Source organism: Cololabis saira, chromosome 19 (assembly GCF_033807715.1).
Source record: "Cololabis saira isolate AMF1-May2022 chromosome 19, fColSai1.1, whole genome shotgun sequence".
NCBI lineage: Eukaryota > Metazoa > Chordata > Actinopteri > Beloniformes > Belonidae > Cololabis > Cololabis saira.
In genome coordinates this window covers 10,752,374-10,773,331 of record NC_084605.1, presented here as the reverse complement: position 1 = coordinate 10,773,331, position 20,958 = coordinate 10,752,374, and the positions used below count along the sequence as shown (strand labels likewise).

At 37.5% G+C, this 20,958-nt stretch overlaps 1 protein-coding gene across 1 annotated transcript in view; it reads left to right on the top strand.

Moving 5' to 3' along the window:
• cmn (calymmin) overlaps window positions 1–20,688 on the top strand; it is a 28,382-nt gene extending 7,694 nt beyond the window's left edge. The window contains exons 7-62 of the mRNA XM_061708092.1: window positions 16–69; window positions 154–204; window positions 520–567; window positions 647–685; window positions 924–974; window positions 2,708–2,743; window positions 2,861–2,908; window positions 2,988–3,038; window positions 3,433–3,483; window positions 3,715–3,762; window positions 3,975–4,025; window positions 4,417–4,464; window positions 4,544–4,594; window positions 4,988–5,038; window positions 5,270–5,317; window positions 5,534–5,584; window positions 5,672–5,719; window positions 5,799–5,849; window positions 5,946–5,996; window positions 6,243–6,287; window positions 6,370–6,414; window positions 6,728–6,769; window positions 7,167–7,226; window positions 7,304–7,372; window positions 7,447–7,494; window positions 8,586–8,657; window positions 9,010–9,054; window positions 9,247–9,288; window positions 9,404–9,445; window positions 9,537–9,584; window positions 9,676–9,732; window positions 10,575–10,628; window positions 11,097–11,528; window positions 13,515–13,568; window positions 14,545–14,598; window positions 14,698–14,736; window positions 14,830–14,871; window positions 15,159–15,203; window positions 15,302–15,340; window positions 15,459–15,515; window positions 15,754–15,822; window positions 16,596–16,649; window positions 16,766–16,831; window positions 16,924–16,980; window positions 17,092–17,139; window positions 17,304–17,369; window positions 17,459–17,530; window positions 17,902–17,973; window positions 18,073–18,141; window positions 18,265–18,312; window positions 18,421–18,477; window positions 18,596–18,661; window positions 18,749–18,787; window positions 18,896–19,147; window positions 20,046–20,102; window positions 20,193–20,688. Coding sequence (XP_061564076.1) covers window positions 16–69; window positions 154–204; window positions 520–567; window positions 647–685; window positions 924–974; window positions 2,708–2,743; window positions 2,861–2,908; window positions 2,988–3,038; window positions 3,433–3,483; window positions 3,715–3,762; window positions 3,975–4,025; window positions 4,417–4,464; window positions 4,544–4,594; window positions 4,988–5,038; window positions 5,270–5,317; window positions 5,534–5,584; window positions 5,672–5,719; window positions 5,799–5,849; window positions 5,946–5,996; window positions 6,243–6,287; window positions 6,370–6,414; window positions 6,728–6,769; window positions 7,167–7,226; window positions 7,304–7,372; window positions 7,447–7,494; window positions 8,586–8,657; window positions 9,010–9,054; window positions 9,247–9,288; window positions 9,404–9,445; window positions 9,537–9,584; window positions 9,676–9,732; window positions 10,575–10,628; window positions 11,097–11,528; window positions 13,515–13,568; window positions 14,545–14,598; window positions 14,698–14,736; window positions 14,830–14,871; window positions 15,159–15,203; window positions 15,302–15,340; window positions 15,459–15,515; window positions 15,754–15,822; window positions 16,596–16,649; window positions 16,766–16,831; window positions 16,924–16,980; window positions 17,092–17,139; window positions 17,304–17,369; window positions 17,459–17,530; window positions 17,902–17,973; window positions 18,073–18,141; window positions 18,265–18,312; window positions 18,421–18,477; window positions 18,596–18,661; window positions 18,749–18,787; window positions 18,896–19,147; window positions 20,046–20,102; window positions 20,193–20,197 — 3,455 coding nt within the window. The 3' untranslated portion in view covers window positions 20,198–20,688. The remainder of the gene's footprint in view (window positions 1–15; window positions 70–153; window positions 205–519; window positions 568–646; window positions 686–923; window positions 975–2,707; window positions 2,744–2,860; window positions 2,909–2,987; window positions 3,039–3,432; window positions 3,484–3,714; window positions 3,763–3,974; window positions 4,026–4,416; window positions 4,465–4,543; window positions 4,595–4,987; window positions 5,039–5,269; window positions 5,318–5,533; window positions 5,585–5,671; window positions 5,720–5,798; window positions 5,850–5,945; window positions 5,997–6,242; window positions 6,288–6,369; window positions 6,415–6,727; window positions 6,770–7,166; window positions 7,227–7,303; window positions 7,373–7,446; window positions 7,495–8,585; window positions 8,658–9,009; window positions 9,055–9,246; window positions 9,289–9,403; window positions 9,446–9,536; window positions 9,585–9,675; window positions 9,733–10,574; window positions 10,629–11,096; window positions 11,529–13,514; window positions 13,569–14,544; window positions 14,599–14,697; window positions 14,737–14,829; window positions 14,872–15,158; window positions 15,204–15,301; window positions 15,341–15,458; window positions 15,516–15,753; window positions 15,823–16,595; window positions 16,650–16,765; window positions 16,832–16,923; window positions 16,981–17,091; window positions 17,140–17,303; window positions 17,370–17,458; window positions 17,531–17,901; window positions 17,974–18,072; window positions 18,142–18,264; window positions 18,313–18,420; window positions 18,478–18,595; window positions 18,662–18,748; window positions 18,788–18,895; window positions 19,148–20,045; window positions 20,103–20,192) is intronic.
• Window positions 20,689–20,958: the final 270 nt, after the last annotated feature.

The window sequence follows — 20,958 nt, the reverse complement described above, 5'->3', positions numbered from 1 at the left end:
TGATTTATGTTGCAGGATATGGACTCAACTCAGGATATGGCCTAACTAATGGACAACAAATGAAAGCTGGTATGATAATCATCTCCTCAAGTTTACATACACAAACTGAACAGATACAGTATGTGTTTCATTTAATCTTTAACATTGTTGCAGGTTACGGCGCTCAAGCTGGTGGATACGGTGGGCAAGGGACTAAAGGCAACGGTATGATGATGCCCTAGATGAGACCAGACATCCGTTTTATTTTATATTGTTTTTAACGAACTCTTCAGCAGTTTAATGTAAACTAGTGCAAAAAGCTCAGTCACTCCATTTGTTTTGCAAATGGGGTAGTGATGTATAAGGCATGCAAGAACCACTTTGCTTGCTAGGAGGAAACCCAGCACTTACACCAAGTGGCAGTGCGGGTAAATGGAATGGCAGATGTAATATACTGAATACTTCTAGGTTTGCAGTCTGTTGAGATAGATGCAATTATTCAATTTAGAGAAAATGAGTCTGAGATTAGTTCTGTTGCAGGATATGGACTCAAAGCCGGCCCGACCTCTGGACAACAAATGAAAGCTGGTATGATGCACGTCTGTTCAAGTTTACACACAAACACGGAGCAATAATGTGTTTAATGTGAGCTTTGTCCTTGTTGCAGGTTATGGTGGATATGGAGGACAAGGAACTAAAGGCTATGGTAATAGTCATTGAGATTTTAAGCTGAATCTTGTTCAATTTAATGCAAATATTTAATAATAACTAATATTCCTTCAACCCCATAAATGAGCTGTGTGGCAACAGACACCGAATATTACGACAGATGTTCCTAAATTTGTGTGACAAAGACCCAAGCATGAAATCCAGTGCGGTATAAAGAGATAATGGAGTTGAAATGGTTGTGATTACGTAACGGTTTTATTCTGTATCTGTTTTAGGTAATCCTGCTGCTGCTGCTGCACGTAATGGACTCGCAACCAAGGGCAATGGTACGACAGTTCTGAGAAAATTTTCTGGGGTGTTTAATTTTCAAAAATGCATACAAAAACCTTGGATTTTGCATGATTAAAACAGAAAAGGGGTTTAACGTGTCAATACAACAGGGTGAGGCCCTGAAGAATAGTTTTTATATGTGTAGTTACGCATGTACAGCCCTGCCGCCAAACCAGAGGTGAAACTGAGAAATTTCAATAGAAACACAAAGCATATATCAACATTTAATCTAGATTTCATTGTTTTATAAAAATAATGTTCCCTGACTGAATTAAATGGCAGAAAGGTGTGCTAACAAGTTGGGAAGAATAGACTCTATAAGACTCATCTAAGATTTGTAACATCTTACATGAATCAACAACTGGTAACTAACGTTTTTGTTTGAAAAAGAGCATAAAAAATAATAGTTATTATCTATATACAGTTATTAAAGGCAGTGTAAGAGATTTCTGGATGATGTCATGTCTGGTGATATTTAAAACACAGAGCTACCTCCTCCCTCTCCCTCCCTCCAAGGCTCACTGGGAAAATGACCCTGTTATATGAACACTCCTCCCAATCCTCCAATCCACATTCATAGACACAAATACAGCTGCAGTGGATGGAGAAAAAAGAAAAAAGCTTAGAAATCAGCCTCTAATGGTGTGAGAGTGCATGATGTGAGACTTCTGCATCTGTGATGGCGTCATTGATGCTGAATGATGTCAGCACGATCTGCAGAAGAATATGATGTCATCCAGATTATATCTCTTTCATGGAGGACTCGCCAAGCCTGATGGATCAGACCCAAATCTAGAAAGATGTGGGTCAGAACACAATCCTTAAGGCCTCCCCATCCAAGGGTTGCTTCTCAAACAGCCTTTGCATGCGATTGGTTAACGCTACCAATGAGAGTAAATCAAACTTTTGCTGTAGCTTGTTGGCAAATACATCTGCCGTGCAAAGGAATGATTTTAGTGCTGTCTTCTGTTGAATTCTAAAGTAAAAGTCTGAATCTTTAACCGTCAATGCTAAAACTGATTCAAACCATCGTTAATCCTCAGATGCAGCCATCTACACTGTTTGCACACAAATTGCATTGCATCATATTGAATCCGCCCAGAGACCCGAGAAATAGACTGATTTAATTGGCTCCCTAAGACTTTTGAGCATAGTTAATGAGCGCCAATAGATGCTAGCTAGATGTGCCTGCAAAGTAAATAAAATGTTCCTAGAGTTATGCCTGCCTGAGGTCTAGACCTGTCACTGCATCAATTGGGAGGGAAAAGGAACGACCCTATTGTTTCAATATGCATCAAATTTTGAAGCAAGAAACATACACAGAAATCTCAGAAATGTTGTTTAGCTAAATCTCATCAAACATGAAAAAGACAAAACTTTCAAAGCTGCATCAACTGGTATTCTCAGTTACAAAGCACTATTTTTAAAAGATGCAACAATAAAACAGTGATAAACGTTACTGCTTTGATTACTTTAATGATACATGTTCCAATTCAAAGTGAGCAGCTACTTTTCACTAGAATCAACAAAATATTTTATTTTCACAACCTAGTATGTTGTTTTGCTACTTTAAATAAATTTACGGTTTTAAGGACTTTTAAATCAATATTCTTTTTATTTGGACTTTATCTTATTACATTTGCTTTGCAAACAAAGTTGCATTGCATGAAGAACGAGAGAATCAATGCTTTCTAACAAGTTTGATGTCTGTATTGTGTTTCTAATCTAGGAGGAAATCCAGCAGTTTTACCCAGCAGAAATGCAGGTAACGCTAATGGCAGATGCAGTATATTGAATACTCCGTTCAGGTTTACAGTCTGCTAGATGGTTGTAATAGTTGAACTTGGAGGATCCTGTCATTCTGAGATCAGTTCTGTTGCAGGATATGGACTCAAAGCTGGTCCGACCTCTGGACAGCAAATGAAAGCTGGTATGATGCACGTCTGTTCAAGTTTACACAAAAATGTTAAACAACAATGTGTATAATTTCATCTTTTTCTTTGTTACAGGTTATGGTGCTCAAGCTGGTGGATATGGTGGACAAGGAACTAAAGGCAATGGTGGGACGTTGCACCCGATCATCAAATTTAACATGCATTCACTCACAGAAGATTTACAGTATTAGGAATACTGTGCAACTTAATGCTGAATAATAATGAGATTGTTATTATTATTCTTAAATAAATTCTACTTAAAACAAGGTTCAGTTTCTGTTGAGATTTTCATAAACATGACATCACTACTTAAAGTTTATTTATGTGGACGTGAGTAGCACTGAGCTGCTCTGAGAACAGTAACCAGTATTCTGTCAACCTCATTAATATGCAGGATGACAAACGGTATTATAACTTTGCAGTTAGCTTAACAAGGGATATACAGTATCGTGTACAGAGAATGAGGGATTTGAAACGGACATGATCATTAGAGAAATGGTTGTGCTGTATCTGTTTTTAGGTGACGCTGCTGCAGCTGCTGCACAGGACGGGCTTGCAACAAAAGGCAACGGTAAGACTGATCGCTGACAGTTTTCCCTCATGTGGTGATGCAGCTATGAATCTGATTCAGTTCACTTTATTTTATAGTGCCATTTGATTATAGTTATTATAAGAAGACCTATAATTACATTAAGCATTTCTCTTACTTTTGTTGTGAATAAACACTACACAAATAGGATTCAGTTGAGTAATTCAGTTTAATGTGATATTAAGATAATAAAACAATTGATTTCTGCTGCAGGATATGGACACCAAATCGGCTCAAACAATGGACAACAAATGAAAGCTGGTATGATACACTGATGACGCAATAGATCAGAAGTGCAGTTTTTCCTTTCTATAGTTGCTTCTGCTTGCGCAGGATGGGGAACTATATCAGAAAAGTTTTGATGCAATCTGTTTGTTTTTTTCATGAGGAAACCAACAGTTTAATGCAAACAAATAGGAAAAGGTGTTACAAAAGGTGACATGATGTGACCTTGATCTTTGTTCATGTTGCAGGTTATGGTGCTCAAGCTGGCGGATACGGTGGACAAGCATCTAATGGCAACGGTATTGTAGATATGATGAAGCACTAGATAAGAGAACTATTGATGTACATATACTGAAAGATATTTACAAATGCAACAAGTTCAGCCATATTTTTTTTTTTTAAACGGTAAAATGTAGCAGTTTCAGTTTTTGAAGTGATTTTTTTTTCAGATTAAATATGCAGTTTAAGTTATTTTGAAGTGAATGAGTTTTTATATTTTTTGCCTTTTATGGCATCTCATTTGTTGTACAAATCACTGCTTTCCACTGATTACATCGTCTGTTTGTGTTGGGTTTCTAACCAAGGAGGGAATCCAGCAGTTTTATACTCCTGTCAGGTTTACAGTCTGCTAGATGGTTGTAATAGTTGAACTTGGAGGATCCTGTCATTCTGAGATCAGTTCTGTTGCAGGATATGGACTCAAAGCTGGTCCGACCTCTGGACAGCAAATGAAAGCTGGTATGATGCACGTCTGTTCAAGTTTACACAAATACGTTAAACAACAATGTGAATAATTTCATCTTTTTCTTTGTTACAGGTTATGGTGCTCAAGCTGGTGGATATGGTGGACAAGGAACTAAAGGCAATGGTGGGACGTTGCACTCGATCATCAAATTTAACATGCATTCACTCACAGAAGATTTACAGTATTAGGAATACTGTGCAACTTAATGCTAAATAATAATGAGATTGTTATTATTCTTAAATAAATTCTACCTAAAAAGCAAGGTTCAGTTTCTGTTGAGATTGTCATAAACATGACATCACTACTTAGAGTTTATTTATGTGGACGTGAGTAGCACTGAGCTGCTCTGAGAACAGTAACCAGTATTCTGTCAACCTCATTAATATGCAGGATGACAAACGATATTATAACTTTGCAGTTAGCTTTACAAGGGATATACAGTATCGTATACAGAGAATGAGGGATTTGAAACGGACATGATCATTAGAGAAATGGTTGTGCTGTATCTGTTTTTAGGTGACGCTGCTGCAGCTGCTGCACAGGACGGGCTTGCAACAAAAGGCAACGGTAAGACTGATCGCTGACAGTTTTCCCTCATGTGGTGATGCAGCTACGAATCTGATTCAGTTCACTTTATTTTTATAGTGCCATTTGATTATAGTTATTATAAGAATACCTATAATACATTAAGCATTTCTCTTACTTTTGTTGTGAACAAAAACTACACAAATAGGATTCAGTTGAGTAATTCAGTTTAATGTGATATTAAGATAATAAAACAATTGATTTCTGCTGCAGGATATGGACACCAAATCGGCTCAAACAATGGACAACAAATGAAAGCTGGTATGATACACTGATGATGCAATAGATTAGAAGTGCAGTTTTTCCTTTCTATAGTTGCTTCTGCTTGCGCAGGATGGGGAACTATATCAGAGAAAAGTTTTGATGCAATCTGTTTGTTTTTTTCATGAGGAAACCTCAACAGTTTAATGCAAACAAATAGGAAAAGGTGTTACAAAAGGTGACATGATGTGACCTTGATCTTTGTCCATGTTGCAGGTTATGGTGCTCAAGCTGGCGGATACGGTGGACAAGCATCTAATGGCAACGGTATTGAATTCAGGTTTACAGTCTGCTAGATGGATGTAATAGTTGAACTTGGAGGATCTTGTCATTCTGAGATCAGTTCTGTTGCAGGATATGGACTCAAAGCTGGTCCGACCTCTGGACAGCAAATGAAAGCTGGTATGATGCACGTCTGTTCAAGTTTACACAAAAACCTTAAACAACAATGTGTATAATTTCATCTTTTTCTTTGTTACAGGTTATGGTGCTCAAGCTGGTGGATATGGTGGACAAGGAACTAAAGGCAATGGTGGGACGTTGCCTTTATTGTGATGCACATCTGTTCATGTTTACACACTAACACCGAACAACCATGTATTTAAGAAAAACGTTGTCGTCATTGCAGGTAATGGTGCTCAAGCTGGTGGATATAATGGACAAGGTGTAAAAGGAAATGGTAATACGAATGTCTTGGTTTTGTTTTTGTTTAAATTTAATGCTAATTTTGTTTTCAAAGAGAGAATAATGAGGCATTAAAATTGGTAAAGGTCATACCATAGTTGAGCATCTAAATCTATGTGTATGTACATCACCATTCCTCTAAAAATAGGGGCATTGAACAAAGAATAAATAGAAACAAAGTTTTAAAAAGGTTTTAAAATCATGGTAGAAGCGTACGTCTTACAGCCTGTATCTGTTGCAGGATATGGACTCAGACCCGGTACAACCACAGGAAAACAGATGAACGGTAGTTTGATACGCGTTTCTTCACATTTACACACAAACATGGAAGAACAATGTGTTTAGTTTGATCTTTGTCCTTGTTGCAGGTTATGGCGCCCAAACTGGTGTTTATGGTGGAACTAAAGGCAATGGTACTTAAATAATGAGCACTCAGCACTTTACAGGAATATCATCTGCAAATTGATATCAGACCTGCCATGAAGTGCTCACATTACCTGAAATGTTAATGAATAAATACTTTAATAATTATTGAGAATATTGGAAGCTTTTGGTGTGCTTCTCTGCACCATAATTATATTTTTCAAATGTTTGCTCAATCGCAACACAGTACTCATGTATAAATTAATAAATATATAGTTGTTTAACATTAATTACTTTTGCAAGTCACAACAGTACAGAAGTTTAAAATTGTCATGATTATGTAACGGTTGTATCTGCTTTTAGGTAATGCTGCTGCTGCTGCGCGTAATGCACTTGCAACTAAAGGTAACAGTCACTTTTTTGTGATGTGCTTGTTAAAAGGATTAAAAAGATGCTGATTAAATAATCTTACAGATAAGACAGGGTCTTTATAGACCATTTGGAAAGGCTTGCGTGTCTTCTGTGTTCATTTTATAATCCTCTCATCTGATGGGATGTTGCTGCATCTGGCTGTCCTAATGGAGCTAAAAGCAATGGCAGTACATGTAAAAGATTACCTTTAAAGAAGAGTTCAAAGATAAATACAACTTCCGTCCCATTGTTGAATATGTATTTTTACACTTAATAATGATTTATATTAATCATAATACATAATTATTAATTAATATCTGAAAAATGTTGTCAAAGATTTTAAAACGCAGTACAGTTATTGTGTGATTTTAACATGCACTCTGTTTAACAGGACAGGGAGGAGCAGGGAGCAAACCCATGAAGGGTTATGGCCGACCCCCTTATGGACAAGGTAATTACTTATTACTCTTACTTTCACACAGCATTTACATATTTGTCATGTCCTCATCTGTGCAACTTTGACTTCAGGGCCAGGAGTTGGCATGGGAGCGTTCAGAAGCTTGGGAGTACCTCAGCTCGCCAGAAACCAGGGGAAGGGTGAGTGAAAGCCACATCAAAGTACTGAAGATACCCGCTTAAACATCTGTAACCATCTGTATTTGTTCTTCCAGCTTATGGCGGTGATGGGTACAATAGTTACAGACCTCAGCCCGTTGGAGGTGAGCCATACATTGCTTTTTTGATCCTTTAAAGTATAAAGTTCCGTAAGTTCAAAGGTAACACGCACCCTTTTTCCTGAAGTATTAATTCAGTGTCTGGCGTGCTTTACTGAAAATACAGCAGTGACACAAAAGCAGCTTTATGAACCATGTCCTCAGACCTGTGTTCATCAAGGGTGTGCTCTTGAATTTGTCTAGAGCAGGGGTCGGCAACCCAAAATGTTGAAAGAGCCATATTGGACCAAAAACACAAAAAACAAATATGTCTGGAGCCGCAAAAAAATGAAAAGTCTTGTATCAGCCTTAGAATGAAGACAACACATGCTGCATGTATCTATATTAGTTAGAACTGGGGGAAGATTTATTTTTTCATTATGCACTTCGAGAAAAAAGACAAAATGTCGAGAAAAAAGTCGAAATGTCGAGAAAAAAGCCGAAATGTCGAGAAAAAAGTCAAACTTTTGAGAAAAAAGTCAGAATATCGAGATTAATGTTGAAGTACAATCTCGAGAAAAAAGTCGAAATGTCGAGAAAAAAGTCTAAATGTTGAAAAAAAAGTTGAAATGTTGAGAAAAAAGTCGAAATGTCGAGATTAAAAAGGAAAGGAAAAAAGAAAAAAATGAAGAAAAAGAGAAAAAAGAAAAAAAAAACAAGAAAAAAAGAGGAAAAAAAGGAAAACAAAAAGAAAAAAAGGAAAAAAGAAAAAAAGAAAAAGCCTGGCGAAGAAAAAAGGAAAAAAAAAAAGGTCAAACATTTTTGAAAAAGCTCCAGGAGACACTACGGCGGAGCTAAAGAGCTGCATGCGGCTCTAGAGCCACGGGTTGCCGACCCCTGGTCTAGAGCTTTGTGTTTAGATGCCAAAGTCTGTTAATTGTACTCCAATCTGCTACTGTGACATCTGTAAATCTGACTGAATTATATTTTCAGACGTAGGTGGCCCCCTAAAAAGTCTGGAAAATTGTTATATCAGTCTTTTTTTAAGTCATTAGTCACTTGAGACTCCAAAAGATTTGCTCCTAAGTGTAGGAGACTATATCATATTAATAGCATGCCCTGTTAATATGAGTTAAATGTGTTGATTTGCCACAAAGGTGGTTACGGCAGGGCTGGTATGGCTCTGGGTCATCACTATGGAGGTCAAGGAATGAAAGGACCAATGCAAGGTGAGATCACTGCTCACTGAAAATCACATTTCTGTTCAATTCATGTTTCTGTATGTGCTATGTGTAATTCAGCTCACTCAGGTTAAAAAAGTAAAACCTTCAGGCTATGGTGCCTCAGCTGGTGTATCCAGCGGACAAGATGCAAAACCCAGTGTTAAATACCCCAAATATGTGAAATAAAATACCAAACTTATTGACGTCTGAGACTTTATTATATAGTTATTATGCAAAAGGGAGAGCACCTACTGTTAAGAGCCATGTCCAGTGCTGGGATATTATTATTATTTTTCAACTCTTATCAAATTTAGAGCGTAGTATTAATATATTTCCTGCTCTTTGTAAAACTATTAAGGTTATGGAAACCCGAGTGGTGGAACTGCCAAACTTGCAAAACCAGGTAGAGACAAATGTGTTTTCTTGGAGCCAAAGCGACTTGTTTCTTAAATAAAAATCACATGCAATCGAATGAATTCCCTTTTATTTTAAACTCATCTTTCTTTCTTTTCCTCTATTTGACAATTTCTCATTTCTTTAACTCTTGATTATTGTGTGTTTTATCATAATGGGAACTTTTTTAAATTTTTTGTAGGGTTTGGTAATCTTCCAAATGGCTATGGCTCTAAACCCAACGGTAAGCCAGCCACATCTCGTCCTTGATGGTTTATGATCAAACACATGATTATTTAAATCCTTCATTTCATTCACATTTTCAGATGACTTGCAATTAAAGCATGAATGTTTTACAGGATACGGAGGTCCCAATGGAGGTGTACCGAGTCCTTTACCAGGTAACATTTGTGTTACAAAACAGGTCTGAAAATGTTTTACAGATTTATTTCATTTTTTTGTGTTTTCTGATATCCCTTATTTCATTTCAAGGTTTTGGGAATGGAGTTGTTCCCAGTGGATTTGGCTCAAAACCCAATGGTATATACCCATTTTTCACGTTTTAATGGCCATGACAGATCATCCAGATTGAAGTGTGTTGAAATGTTGATATGATTACTTTTGACCTCAGGCTACGGAGCTGCAGCTGGAGCCGGAGCTTTCAAAGGATATGGCCCCAGATCTAACGGTAAAATCCTGATAAAAATTACTCTTTAATATGAATTGTAATAACAGTTAGTTGTCGAATGTAAACGGAAGCAAACAAGAATGTGAAGGGACATAAAATAGACAAAGTTCTTGATGTAAAAGGTGTCGTTTACGCTGTGGAATAAGTCTCTCTTTTTTTGGACTGGTTTCACAAACGAAATCTTAAGAAGTTTTCTGAAAAGTTTGCAGAAAAACTCACACTCGAGTGAGCTCTTGTGTTAAAGTTAACGTAACATGTGCAGGTATCTTTTAAGATCTTGTCTTTAAGTAATTGTCTGGTAGTTAGTGGTTGATCTGTTTTGTGACCTTCAGGGCAGTCGGTTCCTGCTGAGGCTACGTGACGTGTTGTAGATGTTTTACACTCAGACTGCCACAGATGAACATGGATTAGTGTACACATGCGGCTGATGTCGTTTTGAAGTTTATGCTGACTCTATTTTATTGTTGACTTTGTAGCCTGTACCTCCTCAGTTTGCTGTTATGAAATCTTTGTCCTACCACAACCTCAAATAAATAAAATACTGAAGCCCTTTCATTTTTTTGTCGCATCTGAGCTAATTTTTGATGTGAATTTATTATTATAACCAAAAGTATTTTGTTCATATGGCGTAGCCAAATAGTTATCATGGATTATATATCCCTGATAACTAGTAGTACTAATACTAGTACATATACCTGTGCATGAGTCTAAAATGCAACAAAAAGTTAGTGATAATGGTTAATTAAATTTATGATGTAGAAAAGGCACAGCCAAATTCTCATGATCTTAACATTTTTAAGTTCCCCATTAACCAATCTTACCTCTTGATGGAATCTAACAAGGTCGTGGATTTGGAAATGGTGCTGCTCTGGGCGGATATGGAGCTCAACCTAACGGTAAGCTTCAGCTATAAAACAACCCATTTATCTTTGAAAAATTAAAACAAGCTTTGAACATAATGTGAATCAATCTTTAAGAGAATCCCGCTGGTTTTCATGAAACAGTATCATTGTGCATGACATTGTGACGTTGTTAGAAACATGGTTTGCAGGACTCAGCAGAAGCTCAAAACCTCAACCAAACCAAGAGTTTGTGCAGTGTACCTGAGAGAAGCTGCAAAACACCATCTGTTGGTTTTAAAATACATTTCTAGAAACACATTTCATGTTGTTTCTGAACTGCTCATGCAGATAAAAGCTTTACAACTTAAGATGATTCACATTAGACAACACTGATTCTGGAAATGTTCTGCTGGTTATTATGTGTCCATGAGCGCAATTGTCATGTATTCAGCTTCACTGTTAACTAATGCATTTCTATTGTTTCATTCATATTTTGTAAAGTTTTCCATGTTTGGTTCCCAGGTTATGGCACGATGCCAAATGGAAAGGGTCAAGCCGTAAAAGGTGCAGGTGTCTCCAGTGGAATGAGCCTTAAAGGTGGAGTTTTCTCTGCTCCGCAGCAGACTGCAGCAATGGGGGGTGTTACGCCCCAACAAATGGTCTCTCAAGGTCAAATCCCTGCTGCCCCTGAGCCCACAAGGGGCATCTTTGGAATGGTCACACAAGACAGGTACCAACAGCTGCCTGCGCCACAAGGAAAAAACTACAAACAGAAACCGTTCCTCCCTGAGGCGACTCCAGAACCAGCAGCATTTCCTGCAGCTAGAGACCTGGGACCTGGACCTCAGTCTGCACTCAAAGGCCTCCAGGACAAGGGTCAGAAAGGAGCCACGTTTGGACCAGTGGTTCAGCAGAGCCAACCAGGATTTGAACCAGCAGCAGTTCTTCCTCAAGGCAAGTACCCGTAACCTGAAGCAGCCCGTTTCATATTATTGACTGTTTATTCTCAAATTGAATGTACCGGTACCATAAAACCCAAAGCTGACAATAAGGGGATTTTTTCATACTAATAAAGTCACATTTTCACAGCTACCATTACTTGTGGAAGGGTTATGGGTTATAATAAAGCTTTCTCACTTGAATGTTTATTGTCTTATTAAGACAATATTAAAAATATAATTTTCAGACGAAGATGTGTAAATTCTAGAACTACTTGTATTGTTCAACCTTTATGTAATAGTATGAAATTTAAACATATCTTTACCAAATCACTATGCAACTGTTAAAAAGTGTAAATACTGTATTTTCTGGACTATAAGCCGCTACTTTTTTCATAGGTTTTGAACCATGCGGCTTATACAAAGGTTCGGCTATTCTGTGGATTTTTCTTCCACCGCTCGGGGCGCTCTAACCGGAATTAGAATCAAAACTAAGACAAAATAAATGCAAGGAAGAATACGCTACTTCTTCTTTAGCAGATAGAAATAGGTAGAAGCAGATTTCAAACAGATAAACGGATAAATAAATGCTGGTTATTTTCTCTTGGTTCTGTCCCGTTTTAATCAGCAAAGTTGCTGCCGTGTTAAAAGACACGGTTAGGAAACAATCTATTTAGGTACAAACATGTACATCATTTACAGTTCAAAATTGTTGTGTGCATGTAGTAAATATCTAATCTAACAACATAAATATCTGCGGCTTGCATATCTTTTTTTTTTAAATAGAACGGGTGCGGCTTGTATGCAGGCGCGGCTTATAGTCCAGAAAATACAGTAAATAGACTTATGTACGCTTAAAAACATCCTCTGATCAGTAAGTTAACTGTAAGTTATTTGCAGTTTGGAGTTAAATGGAGGCATGATGGTGACTCTGGTACCCCGCAGAGGAAATATGCGCAGTTAACCACGACCAGATACATTAACAAGGCAGTTTCTGGGTACACATAGATAGAGACACCCATATAAATTAATTATATTAGGATTAGTTTGCTGTGTGCAAATTGCATGTATTGTGCATGATTCTTGACCTAAGCAGCTTCCTGGTGCGTTAGTTTCTAAAATGTCCCTTTTGCCTTGTTTGACTGTGAACACACTGTAAATGCCCCACTGACTCTGGGAGGCCTTTTGGTCATTTGTAATCTAATGATCTACATCAATGTTAATAAAATGTATGGCCTCTAGGTTATGTGACTGGAAGTGCTGTCCCTGAGCAAAAAGCTGCAGAGGCAGATGTTGTGTTTGGGGTAGACAGTGTTGCCGAGGGGGATGCTGCCCCCGAAAGCAACCGACCCCAAAAAACCAAAGCTGTTCACCAAACAGTGGCAGCGAAAAGTGCAGGGAGCATCAGTCCAGAAGACACACTGGCCGTGTCTGAAGCTGCACCAGAGGATGCAAACACCGAGAGTCAGTCTGAAACACCACGTGACGGTCTTGAGCTCAAAAGTGTCCATGCTGGGGAAACTGGTAAACTCAATATAGATTTGGGTGTGTTTACTAGAGTTGGACTGCATGTGTAAATGCCTGAAAACTGATTCTCTTAACTCCACATCTTCTGATGAATTATTGATGTTATCCCCTTACAGGATTCACCACATTGTGTTTTTTCAGTCTAACTTGCCTTTGATATGTTGGTAGTTTACTGGAGAACTACCCGGCAGAGTTCTTGGTTATAATTGTTTGTGTAATCACAGCTCTGCATGCTCTCTTGAGCGTTATCTCAGAAAATTGCAAAAAAAAAAAACTCGGAATTCCTCACCCAAAACTGTCATATGTTTATCTAAATACCCTTAAAAGCGACCACAAACATCAATGTAGACTAATTATGGAGTGATTTCCTTGTCTTTGAAGTTTCCATCTAATGCATGAGTTGAAATAAGTCTAACCCACTGACCTGAGAGATAATTTCCTGCCAGATCTTCACCTTCCTGTTTCTGTCTTTCAGAGAGCAGAGGAGCTTCAGGCTATAAGGGACAAGGACATAAAGCAGCCAAAATCGGTAAACATTTGTCTCTTTTCCTTGAACAGTAGCTTTTTGGAGAGAAGTCCTTGTAGACGGTCATTTATTTATCATTTATGAGTCGATTTTGCAGACTGTGGACCAAATGGACAAAGGCTGAAGATGCCGAGATTTGGTAACTTATGAGTGCTCTGGTGTAGAGGACGTGTGCTGAAATGATGATTACAGTGATTAGTTAACCACCTAAATGTGCTTCCTGATTGAAACTCCACTGCGCAGTGTATAGAGAAAAAAAATAAGTGAAGCTCTTCAGTAAATAATCAGGTGGTTGTTGTGGAAATTTTATAAATTGCACAATGTAAAGTACAGATCCTTAACAAACTACAACACCGGTGAGCTCGAGATTACCAAAGTTTATTTTAACTGATGCGAAATCAGGAGAGTCGATGTGCAGCACGCAGGCTGGACAGTCAAGTCTGCGGCAACATTTTGTTTGACTTCTTTTATATGGGAATGTGTAAGACCTGATGGACCATTGAACCAATGGCCATTCAAGAGAAATTGTGGCCCCCTTCATGAAAGACAGGAGACCTAACAGTAGTCATTCAAGGGAAATTGTGGCCTCCTGCATCCGGCACATAGGTGCTAGTTCTCTTAGAGAAAGGCATACAGTACAAAATAGATAACACCAACACCGTTCATCTGCATCCACATCCATATACATATATATACATATATATCCATATACATCCATATCCCCCCACTATCAGTTCCCCTCTCGCAGCCCCTGTTAGTATTTTGCATTAAAACAGCTGTTGATCTTTTGTTAGAAAGTATATAATGTTTGAATTTTTCCATGACATGGTTTTGTATGAAATGTGAATGTTTTCTGTGTTTGGGTTGTTCACCTGGCGAAATCTTTGTTAAATCTTTACGCCTGAAATCTTTCTTTTTGCTGTTGTCCAATTATTTGTTTTTCAATGAAGATGTTGTTTTTTTGTTTTTTTTTACAAAGGTTACGGCACAGGAGGCCCCTCTTTCCCTGGATTAATGAACAGATTTGGAGCAGGTCATACTTTCTCTCTGCATTTTCTCTGTTACAAAGAGCACACTTTTCCCATCCAAGGAATTTTACTTGCAATTTTTAAAAATGGATTTTTGTCTGCAGGGCTTGGGTATCCGTACGGTGGGAAAACTGCGCAACCTGGTAAATGACTTTTTGTCATCTTGTTGAAATTCGAAAGAGAAGTTATGCTGAAAAGTGCAGAATGCATTTTAATGGCTGCTCTGTATGTGTCAGGTTATGGACAAGGAGCCTACCCTGCACCTGCATATGGAAATGGTGATTCATCTCAAATTAAAATACTTTATTTATAATTAGTTTGGTAGCTATAGTTATTAGCTATACCTAAAGTAGTTTCATAAACAAAACAAAAAAAGAAGCTTGAAATGTTAATGCAGGTGAAGCAACCAAGTCTAAACCAGGTAGTAGTGCCTGTTGACAGAATAAAATAAAAAAAATCTAATATTTTTTCTAATAACTGCATTATTTAGAGACTGTATCCCAGTTTGTGTTGAAAGCCTTTATCATGCTGGACTAAGTTCTGAGCACCTTCTGCTTTTTTGCAGCCTATGGAAATGGCTATGGTGCCCAACCTGACTATGCCAGTAAGGGTATGATTTAGTACAGTTTTATAAATACATTATATGCATAGTTTGACTTATAGCATGAGTCATTTATAGCAGAACTCAACAACTCTCTTTTTTCCTAGGTCTTGGTCAAGGTTTGCCCACTGCTGATGGTAAATCAGGTAGGCCATGAGGGATAAATGAGCTTAAAGTTTGATTAAAATGTAACAAGGATGTAATTTACATTAAAGCAAAACATAGAGGCTATAGTGAAGTAATCTATGGATTTGGATCCTGCAGGTGGAACCAGACAGCTTCCATTTAATGGCGCTCCAGTGGTTCCTGCCAGGCTGGACGGTAAGGCCATGCCAGTGTGTAGAAACGTGATCCAAGCATGTGTGATCTGTTCAGAGAAATGCATGGTAAAGTAACAGAATCGCATGTGGTGACACTTTTGATACAACTGTGAGCCTTGTGTGGGTTGTGTTTGCAAAGCCCATAATTTGTCATCACGCTAGATCGAGTTTAAATGTAAAATTAAGCAGTAAGTGTTACAGTGAACCTGCGTACTTATATTTCTTTTATTCTCCTGCAGGAAAGGGTCAGTTTGAGCCCCAGTCCGCTGGTCTTGGTCCAAATGGAAATTTAGGCAACACGTATGGTGGTATGTATGATGATCAGTTGCTTAACATAAACAGAGGTGTCTTCAGTATTCACATTCATTACTCAGGTAGAAGTATAGATACTAGAGTTTAAAAATACTCCTGTAGAAGTTGAAGTATCAACTCAAGTTTTTTACTCAAGTAAAAGTATAAAAGTACTGGTTTCAAAACTACTTAAAGTATAAAAGTAAAAGTAATGTAAGGGGAAAAAAAGCCATTAAGGACAAAAGCCATTGAAAATGAATGCATCTTAGTATAATGCAAATATATTAAAGAACCATATATGTGTACTATTGAGCATTAACATGTGTTTCAGAGAGCAGGAGATATGATGACTAGTTGCCTATAAGTATTGTAATGGTGCAAAAAGTCAAACTTCAGAGGCATGTTATCATTTATCCTAACCTTTATTGGAATGTACATCCAAGTTTAGTTGCAGGAATCTGAGGGAACGGATGTAAGAACAAAACTGGACAAGAACATCTGAAACAACCACAACCAAATTCACTCTACCCGGATGGAGCAATTTAACTGGATAGTTTTTTTTTAAAGGCCGAAATGAAATAGAGTAACGAGGCTGTTTTTAAAATGTAAGGAGTAAAAAGTACAGATAATTGTGTGAAAATGTAAGGAGTAAAAGTAAAAAGTCGTCTGAAAAATAATTACTCCAGTGAAGTATAGATAACCAAAATCTTAAGTAAGGTAACAAAGTATTTGTACTTCGTTACATTTGTGACATTTTTAAATGAAGCAGGAGTTTTTGTTCATGTTTTAGGTTTGGGTGGTCCAACTTTTGGAATGGGTGCAGAGAAATCAAACGCCAAGTATGGTGAGGAGAGTAAAAGAAGTCGATAATTTTGTTTGTGAGATCACAGGACACAAATGTTGAACTGGCATAAATCAAGTTAATCTTTAACCATCTTGTCTCTGTTCGCTCTGCTTCAGGTGTTGGTGGACAGCAGTTTGACGCACAGCCTAAGAGCGCAGGCGTTGGTGCTGCTGGAAACTATGGTATGCCTGCATTTGTGCACTCAATACATACACAAGGCCAGTTTAGTTTTAATTTGAATTGTCTCCTTTCTGCGCATCTCAATTCTCCACAGGTTATGGAGTTAACCCCTATGGCCCTTCGGGTGAAGGTAAATCATCTGGAAAATATGGTGAGAACATATTCGTCTTCAGCACTCACAAAACTGGTACACAAAATGTACAATTATGTTCAACAATACAATTCAAACCTTGATTTAGATATAAATTTAATACGCTTGCAGGTGGTCTTGGTGCTGGCATGGGAGGGGTTCCTGCCCCTGCAAATTACGGTTGGTGGAATTCAATAAAAAATAAAGCATACATTTTTTCTTTTGTCAGTTAAGTGATAAATAAGGCTAGTGTCTTATTTATGAATAATAAAATTAAACTGAAAACTAATGCTGAAATATGGTTAGTTATGAGAGTTTGATTGTTTCTCTCCATCTGCGGTCAGGATATGGCAGTCTACCCAACGGTGGGCAGCCTGTTGGCACTAAAGGAAATGCACCCGGAAAATATGGTGAGTAGTTAGCTCAGTTGGGATTTTTTAAACCAGATTTAAACATTTCATTCATGATTCTGTTCCCACTGAATGTTATTCTTCTGAAGGTTATGGAAGACTCCCTTATGCAGTTCAACAAGCCAGACTGGGACCTGAAGCTAAATCTACTGGCCAATATGGTAAAAACTTTGAAGGAGAACTCTTTTTGACCCTTTGGGAAATGTGCCGATTAGCTTTCTCCTAAAAACAACACGGGAAACAGACAACTAAATCAGTTGCTATAGTCTTCAATCACTAAAGCCTGGGGCAGACTTTTACAAAAGCATTGTAAAACATTTAAGTCACAACTTTACAATAAAGCAAAGGGCACCAGGAAAGTAATCCGTTTATAGACTTTAGCTTTTGATTGTAAATCATTTCATTAAACAAAAAATATGAATCACATATCTTGAAACAGTGACGTGAAACTCTCCTTTGACATCAGAACTGAAATAAATAAGTAAATGCATACTTCATGTATGCATAAATCTTGTTGCTTCCTGTCATCCAGGTCTGATTGGGTCACAATATCAGCCTGAAGCTGTTGGTCTCGGACCTAACGGGATGTCGACAGGAAAATATGGTGAGAAACTGACAAAATATATCTACTTTTTTTTCTTAATTGTAATTTGTTTCTGTTTCTGACTTGAAATATCATCTTTGTTTTGTTCGGCCATATTAGGTGGACAGGAGACTCCGTATGTGCCACAAAATCTCGGCTTCGGGAGTGAAGCACAATCTGGGAAATATGGTACAGAACATTATTTCATGTATATATTTGCTTTGCTTCTTCATTCTCTTTTCTGACATTGTGACAAATAAAATTAAAAAGAACAAAAAAAACCCTAAATGTTTACATGTCAACCCTCAACAGATGAACAGAGAGCGTACAAATCCCAGTCTCTTGGGTCTGCAGCTGAAGGTAAACCTGATGGAGAATATATTTTTTAAAGTGACAAAATCATTCTGGACTTAAATGTAAAACTAAATTACCATTTTTTTTAATTTATTTTGGTTTTATTATATACAGCTGGTCTAACCTATGGTCCCCAGACCCTGGAGCCAGATTCAGCTGAGAAATCGTACGGTGTGTCACACAAACTGGTTTCTTTCTCACACAAACTGGTTTCTTTCTGAGACAATCACAGTTTAAATGCACCTTAACTTCTCTTTCTTATTTAATATTTTTACTTCTCATCTCTTAGTTAAAGGAGTGGTGCCCACTCCAGCACTCGCAGTTGAACAAGAGGGAATGCCCATTAATAGATATGGTATGTACAACATGTATTTTTGTATGTTTATCTGTTGTTTCGCTGCTGGATTCAGTTGAATATTAATCATTTAATTGTCAATTTCAGAAAATGTGGCCTACATAAATGCACAAATGCAGCAAGAAGGTAATCCAAAAACATTCATGAAAGAAAAAGAACAAATTCAATAAATAAAACATTAAAATCCAAGTCCTCATTTACTTTTTTCTATTTTTTCCTCTATCGTCTCCCTAGTTGGTGCGTTCCCTGCTGCTGCCTCTCCCAGCCCCGACCCATCAGTCCCTTTGGAGTATTTCACACCTGACGAGATACTTGGGGGTGTCCAGGACTTACCCGGCTCCGAGAGCAGAGCCAGCCTCGGCGAGTCTGCACCAAACACAGAAACACTGGGAGAGGCTCAGGCGTCCGAGCACCCTGATGACCCGCAGCAGCTGCCGCGCCAGATACATATTCAGCAGCACCTCAAACTGCATTTTCACTCTCAAGGCAAGTCCTGGAGGGGTTCAAATCTTTGCTAGATAGACTAAAGTTAAAAGAAACCCAACATGCAGGCATGTGTGTCTTTAATCTTCTTCAATATCTCGTAGTATGTAACATATTTTTTAACCTCCGGCCCTGAAAGCTGTAGGCCGAGTTTGTGTTGCAGAAATTGCTGCCTCAAAATCTAGTCAATGAATAGGCCTCTTGTGATTTTTCATACGTTCGTTTGTGCTTCTAAAACAGTTAATATACCATATTTTAAAACATAAGGGAGCAGCAAAGTAGTAGTGTAATGATCTCACCAGTATGTCTCTTATTTCCTACTCATGGAGCCGAATCAGCTCTGCCCATGTTTGCAAGTATAAATATATATGTTTATACTTATACTTGAATACGTACATATAGCATATACGCTAAATATTTACAACTTTCTTAAAAAGACCCTATAAATATATAGAGAAGAGGATCAATTTTGGTTTGACAGATTAATGAGCTGCTTGAAAGGCTGCATTATTATGGGTTTGCATGTAGCTGCTCAATTGCCATTCAAGGTACTTCCTAGAGAAGTATACTACATTAAAATGCTATAATTTTGAGAAATAAAATATTTTCTTCCTTGACAAGAATTACCAAGAATAAAAATCACATTCCTGGCTTTGAATGCTTAACATGACACTATTTCAAGCAGTTATTAGCATTAAAGACAGCGAATCTGCCAGTTACCAAAAAACAAGCTCACCTTTTTATGATCATTTTGTTAAGTTTTAATCATTGAGTCATAGTTTTACTGACATGAAAAGTCGGATAAGAGACTGGTACATTTTCCTCCTTAACTATTTAGAAGGTTTCTGAATAGATCAACATTTTAACATAATACTTACATTGCATGTTTCTGTGTCTTCAGAAGCAAAGGATGGGAAATATGATTTGAATGGCTTTCTTGGCAATCGTGGCTATCAAGGTAAGAACAGTCTACATGAATGAAAGGTGTCCAGTGTGCTGTATTTTTCTCCCCACTGATCTTTCTTTTTTCTTCTTTTTCTCTCTACAGGCTGATCCGGCGGCTGTCTGATGGAACAAGTATAATCCCTTTTGTTTTACCGTTTTTTGATGGTTAAATGTTTCAAAGTTGTATATTTTATATTTTCCTCTCTCAACTAGTGCTGGTAGTTTCATGTTTGTAAGTATGTGGATGAACTATTTCAACTTCACTTTTAGGTTTTCTGTTATTGTGTTTCCATGCGTCATCGTTTTTGTCCTGCACTTACTGTTCATTGTGTGCAAAGAAATTGTTGTTGGACAAATGCAGCTTGTCCGCTGCGCGTGATCTTGTTTTGTTTTACTGAAGCTGTCATTTTTGAATGAATGAATGAATTGTCTTTATTGTCATTGTACCAGTACAACGGAATTGGCAGGTTTGTTAGGATGTCAAAATATTTCTGCCAAAATACTGTAATAATCAGTTTAATTTATTTTCCATAGGAAAAATACTTGATGAAACAGTCTGTTTATTATTGTACAGTATTTGATTAAAACCATTAAAAAGAGTCCCTTTTGTCATCATCTGTATTTTACATACAAATACTCTTACAATTGTTCTTGACACACAGTATTCCCAGTCCCAGTGAACTCAGGCCTTGATAAAACCAGTTTGACTATTTTAATTATTATTCTGACAGCAGCACAACATTAGACAATGTGGTTAAATTATTTTCAATATACAAAAAAGGGACTCTTCTCCTCTAAATAAAGGCTTTTTATATTTGAAGAAGAGTGCCTTGGATTTTTCTTCTTTTTTGACATCCTTTTTCCCACCA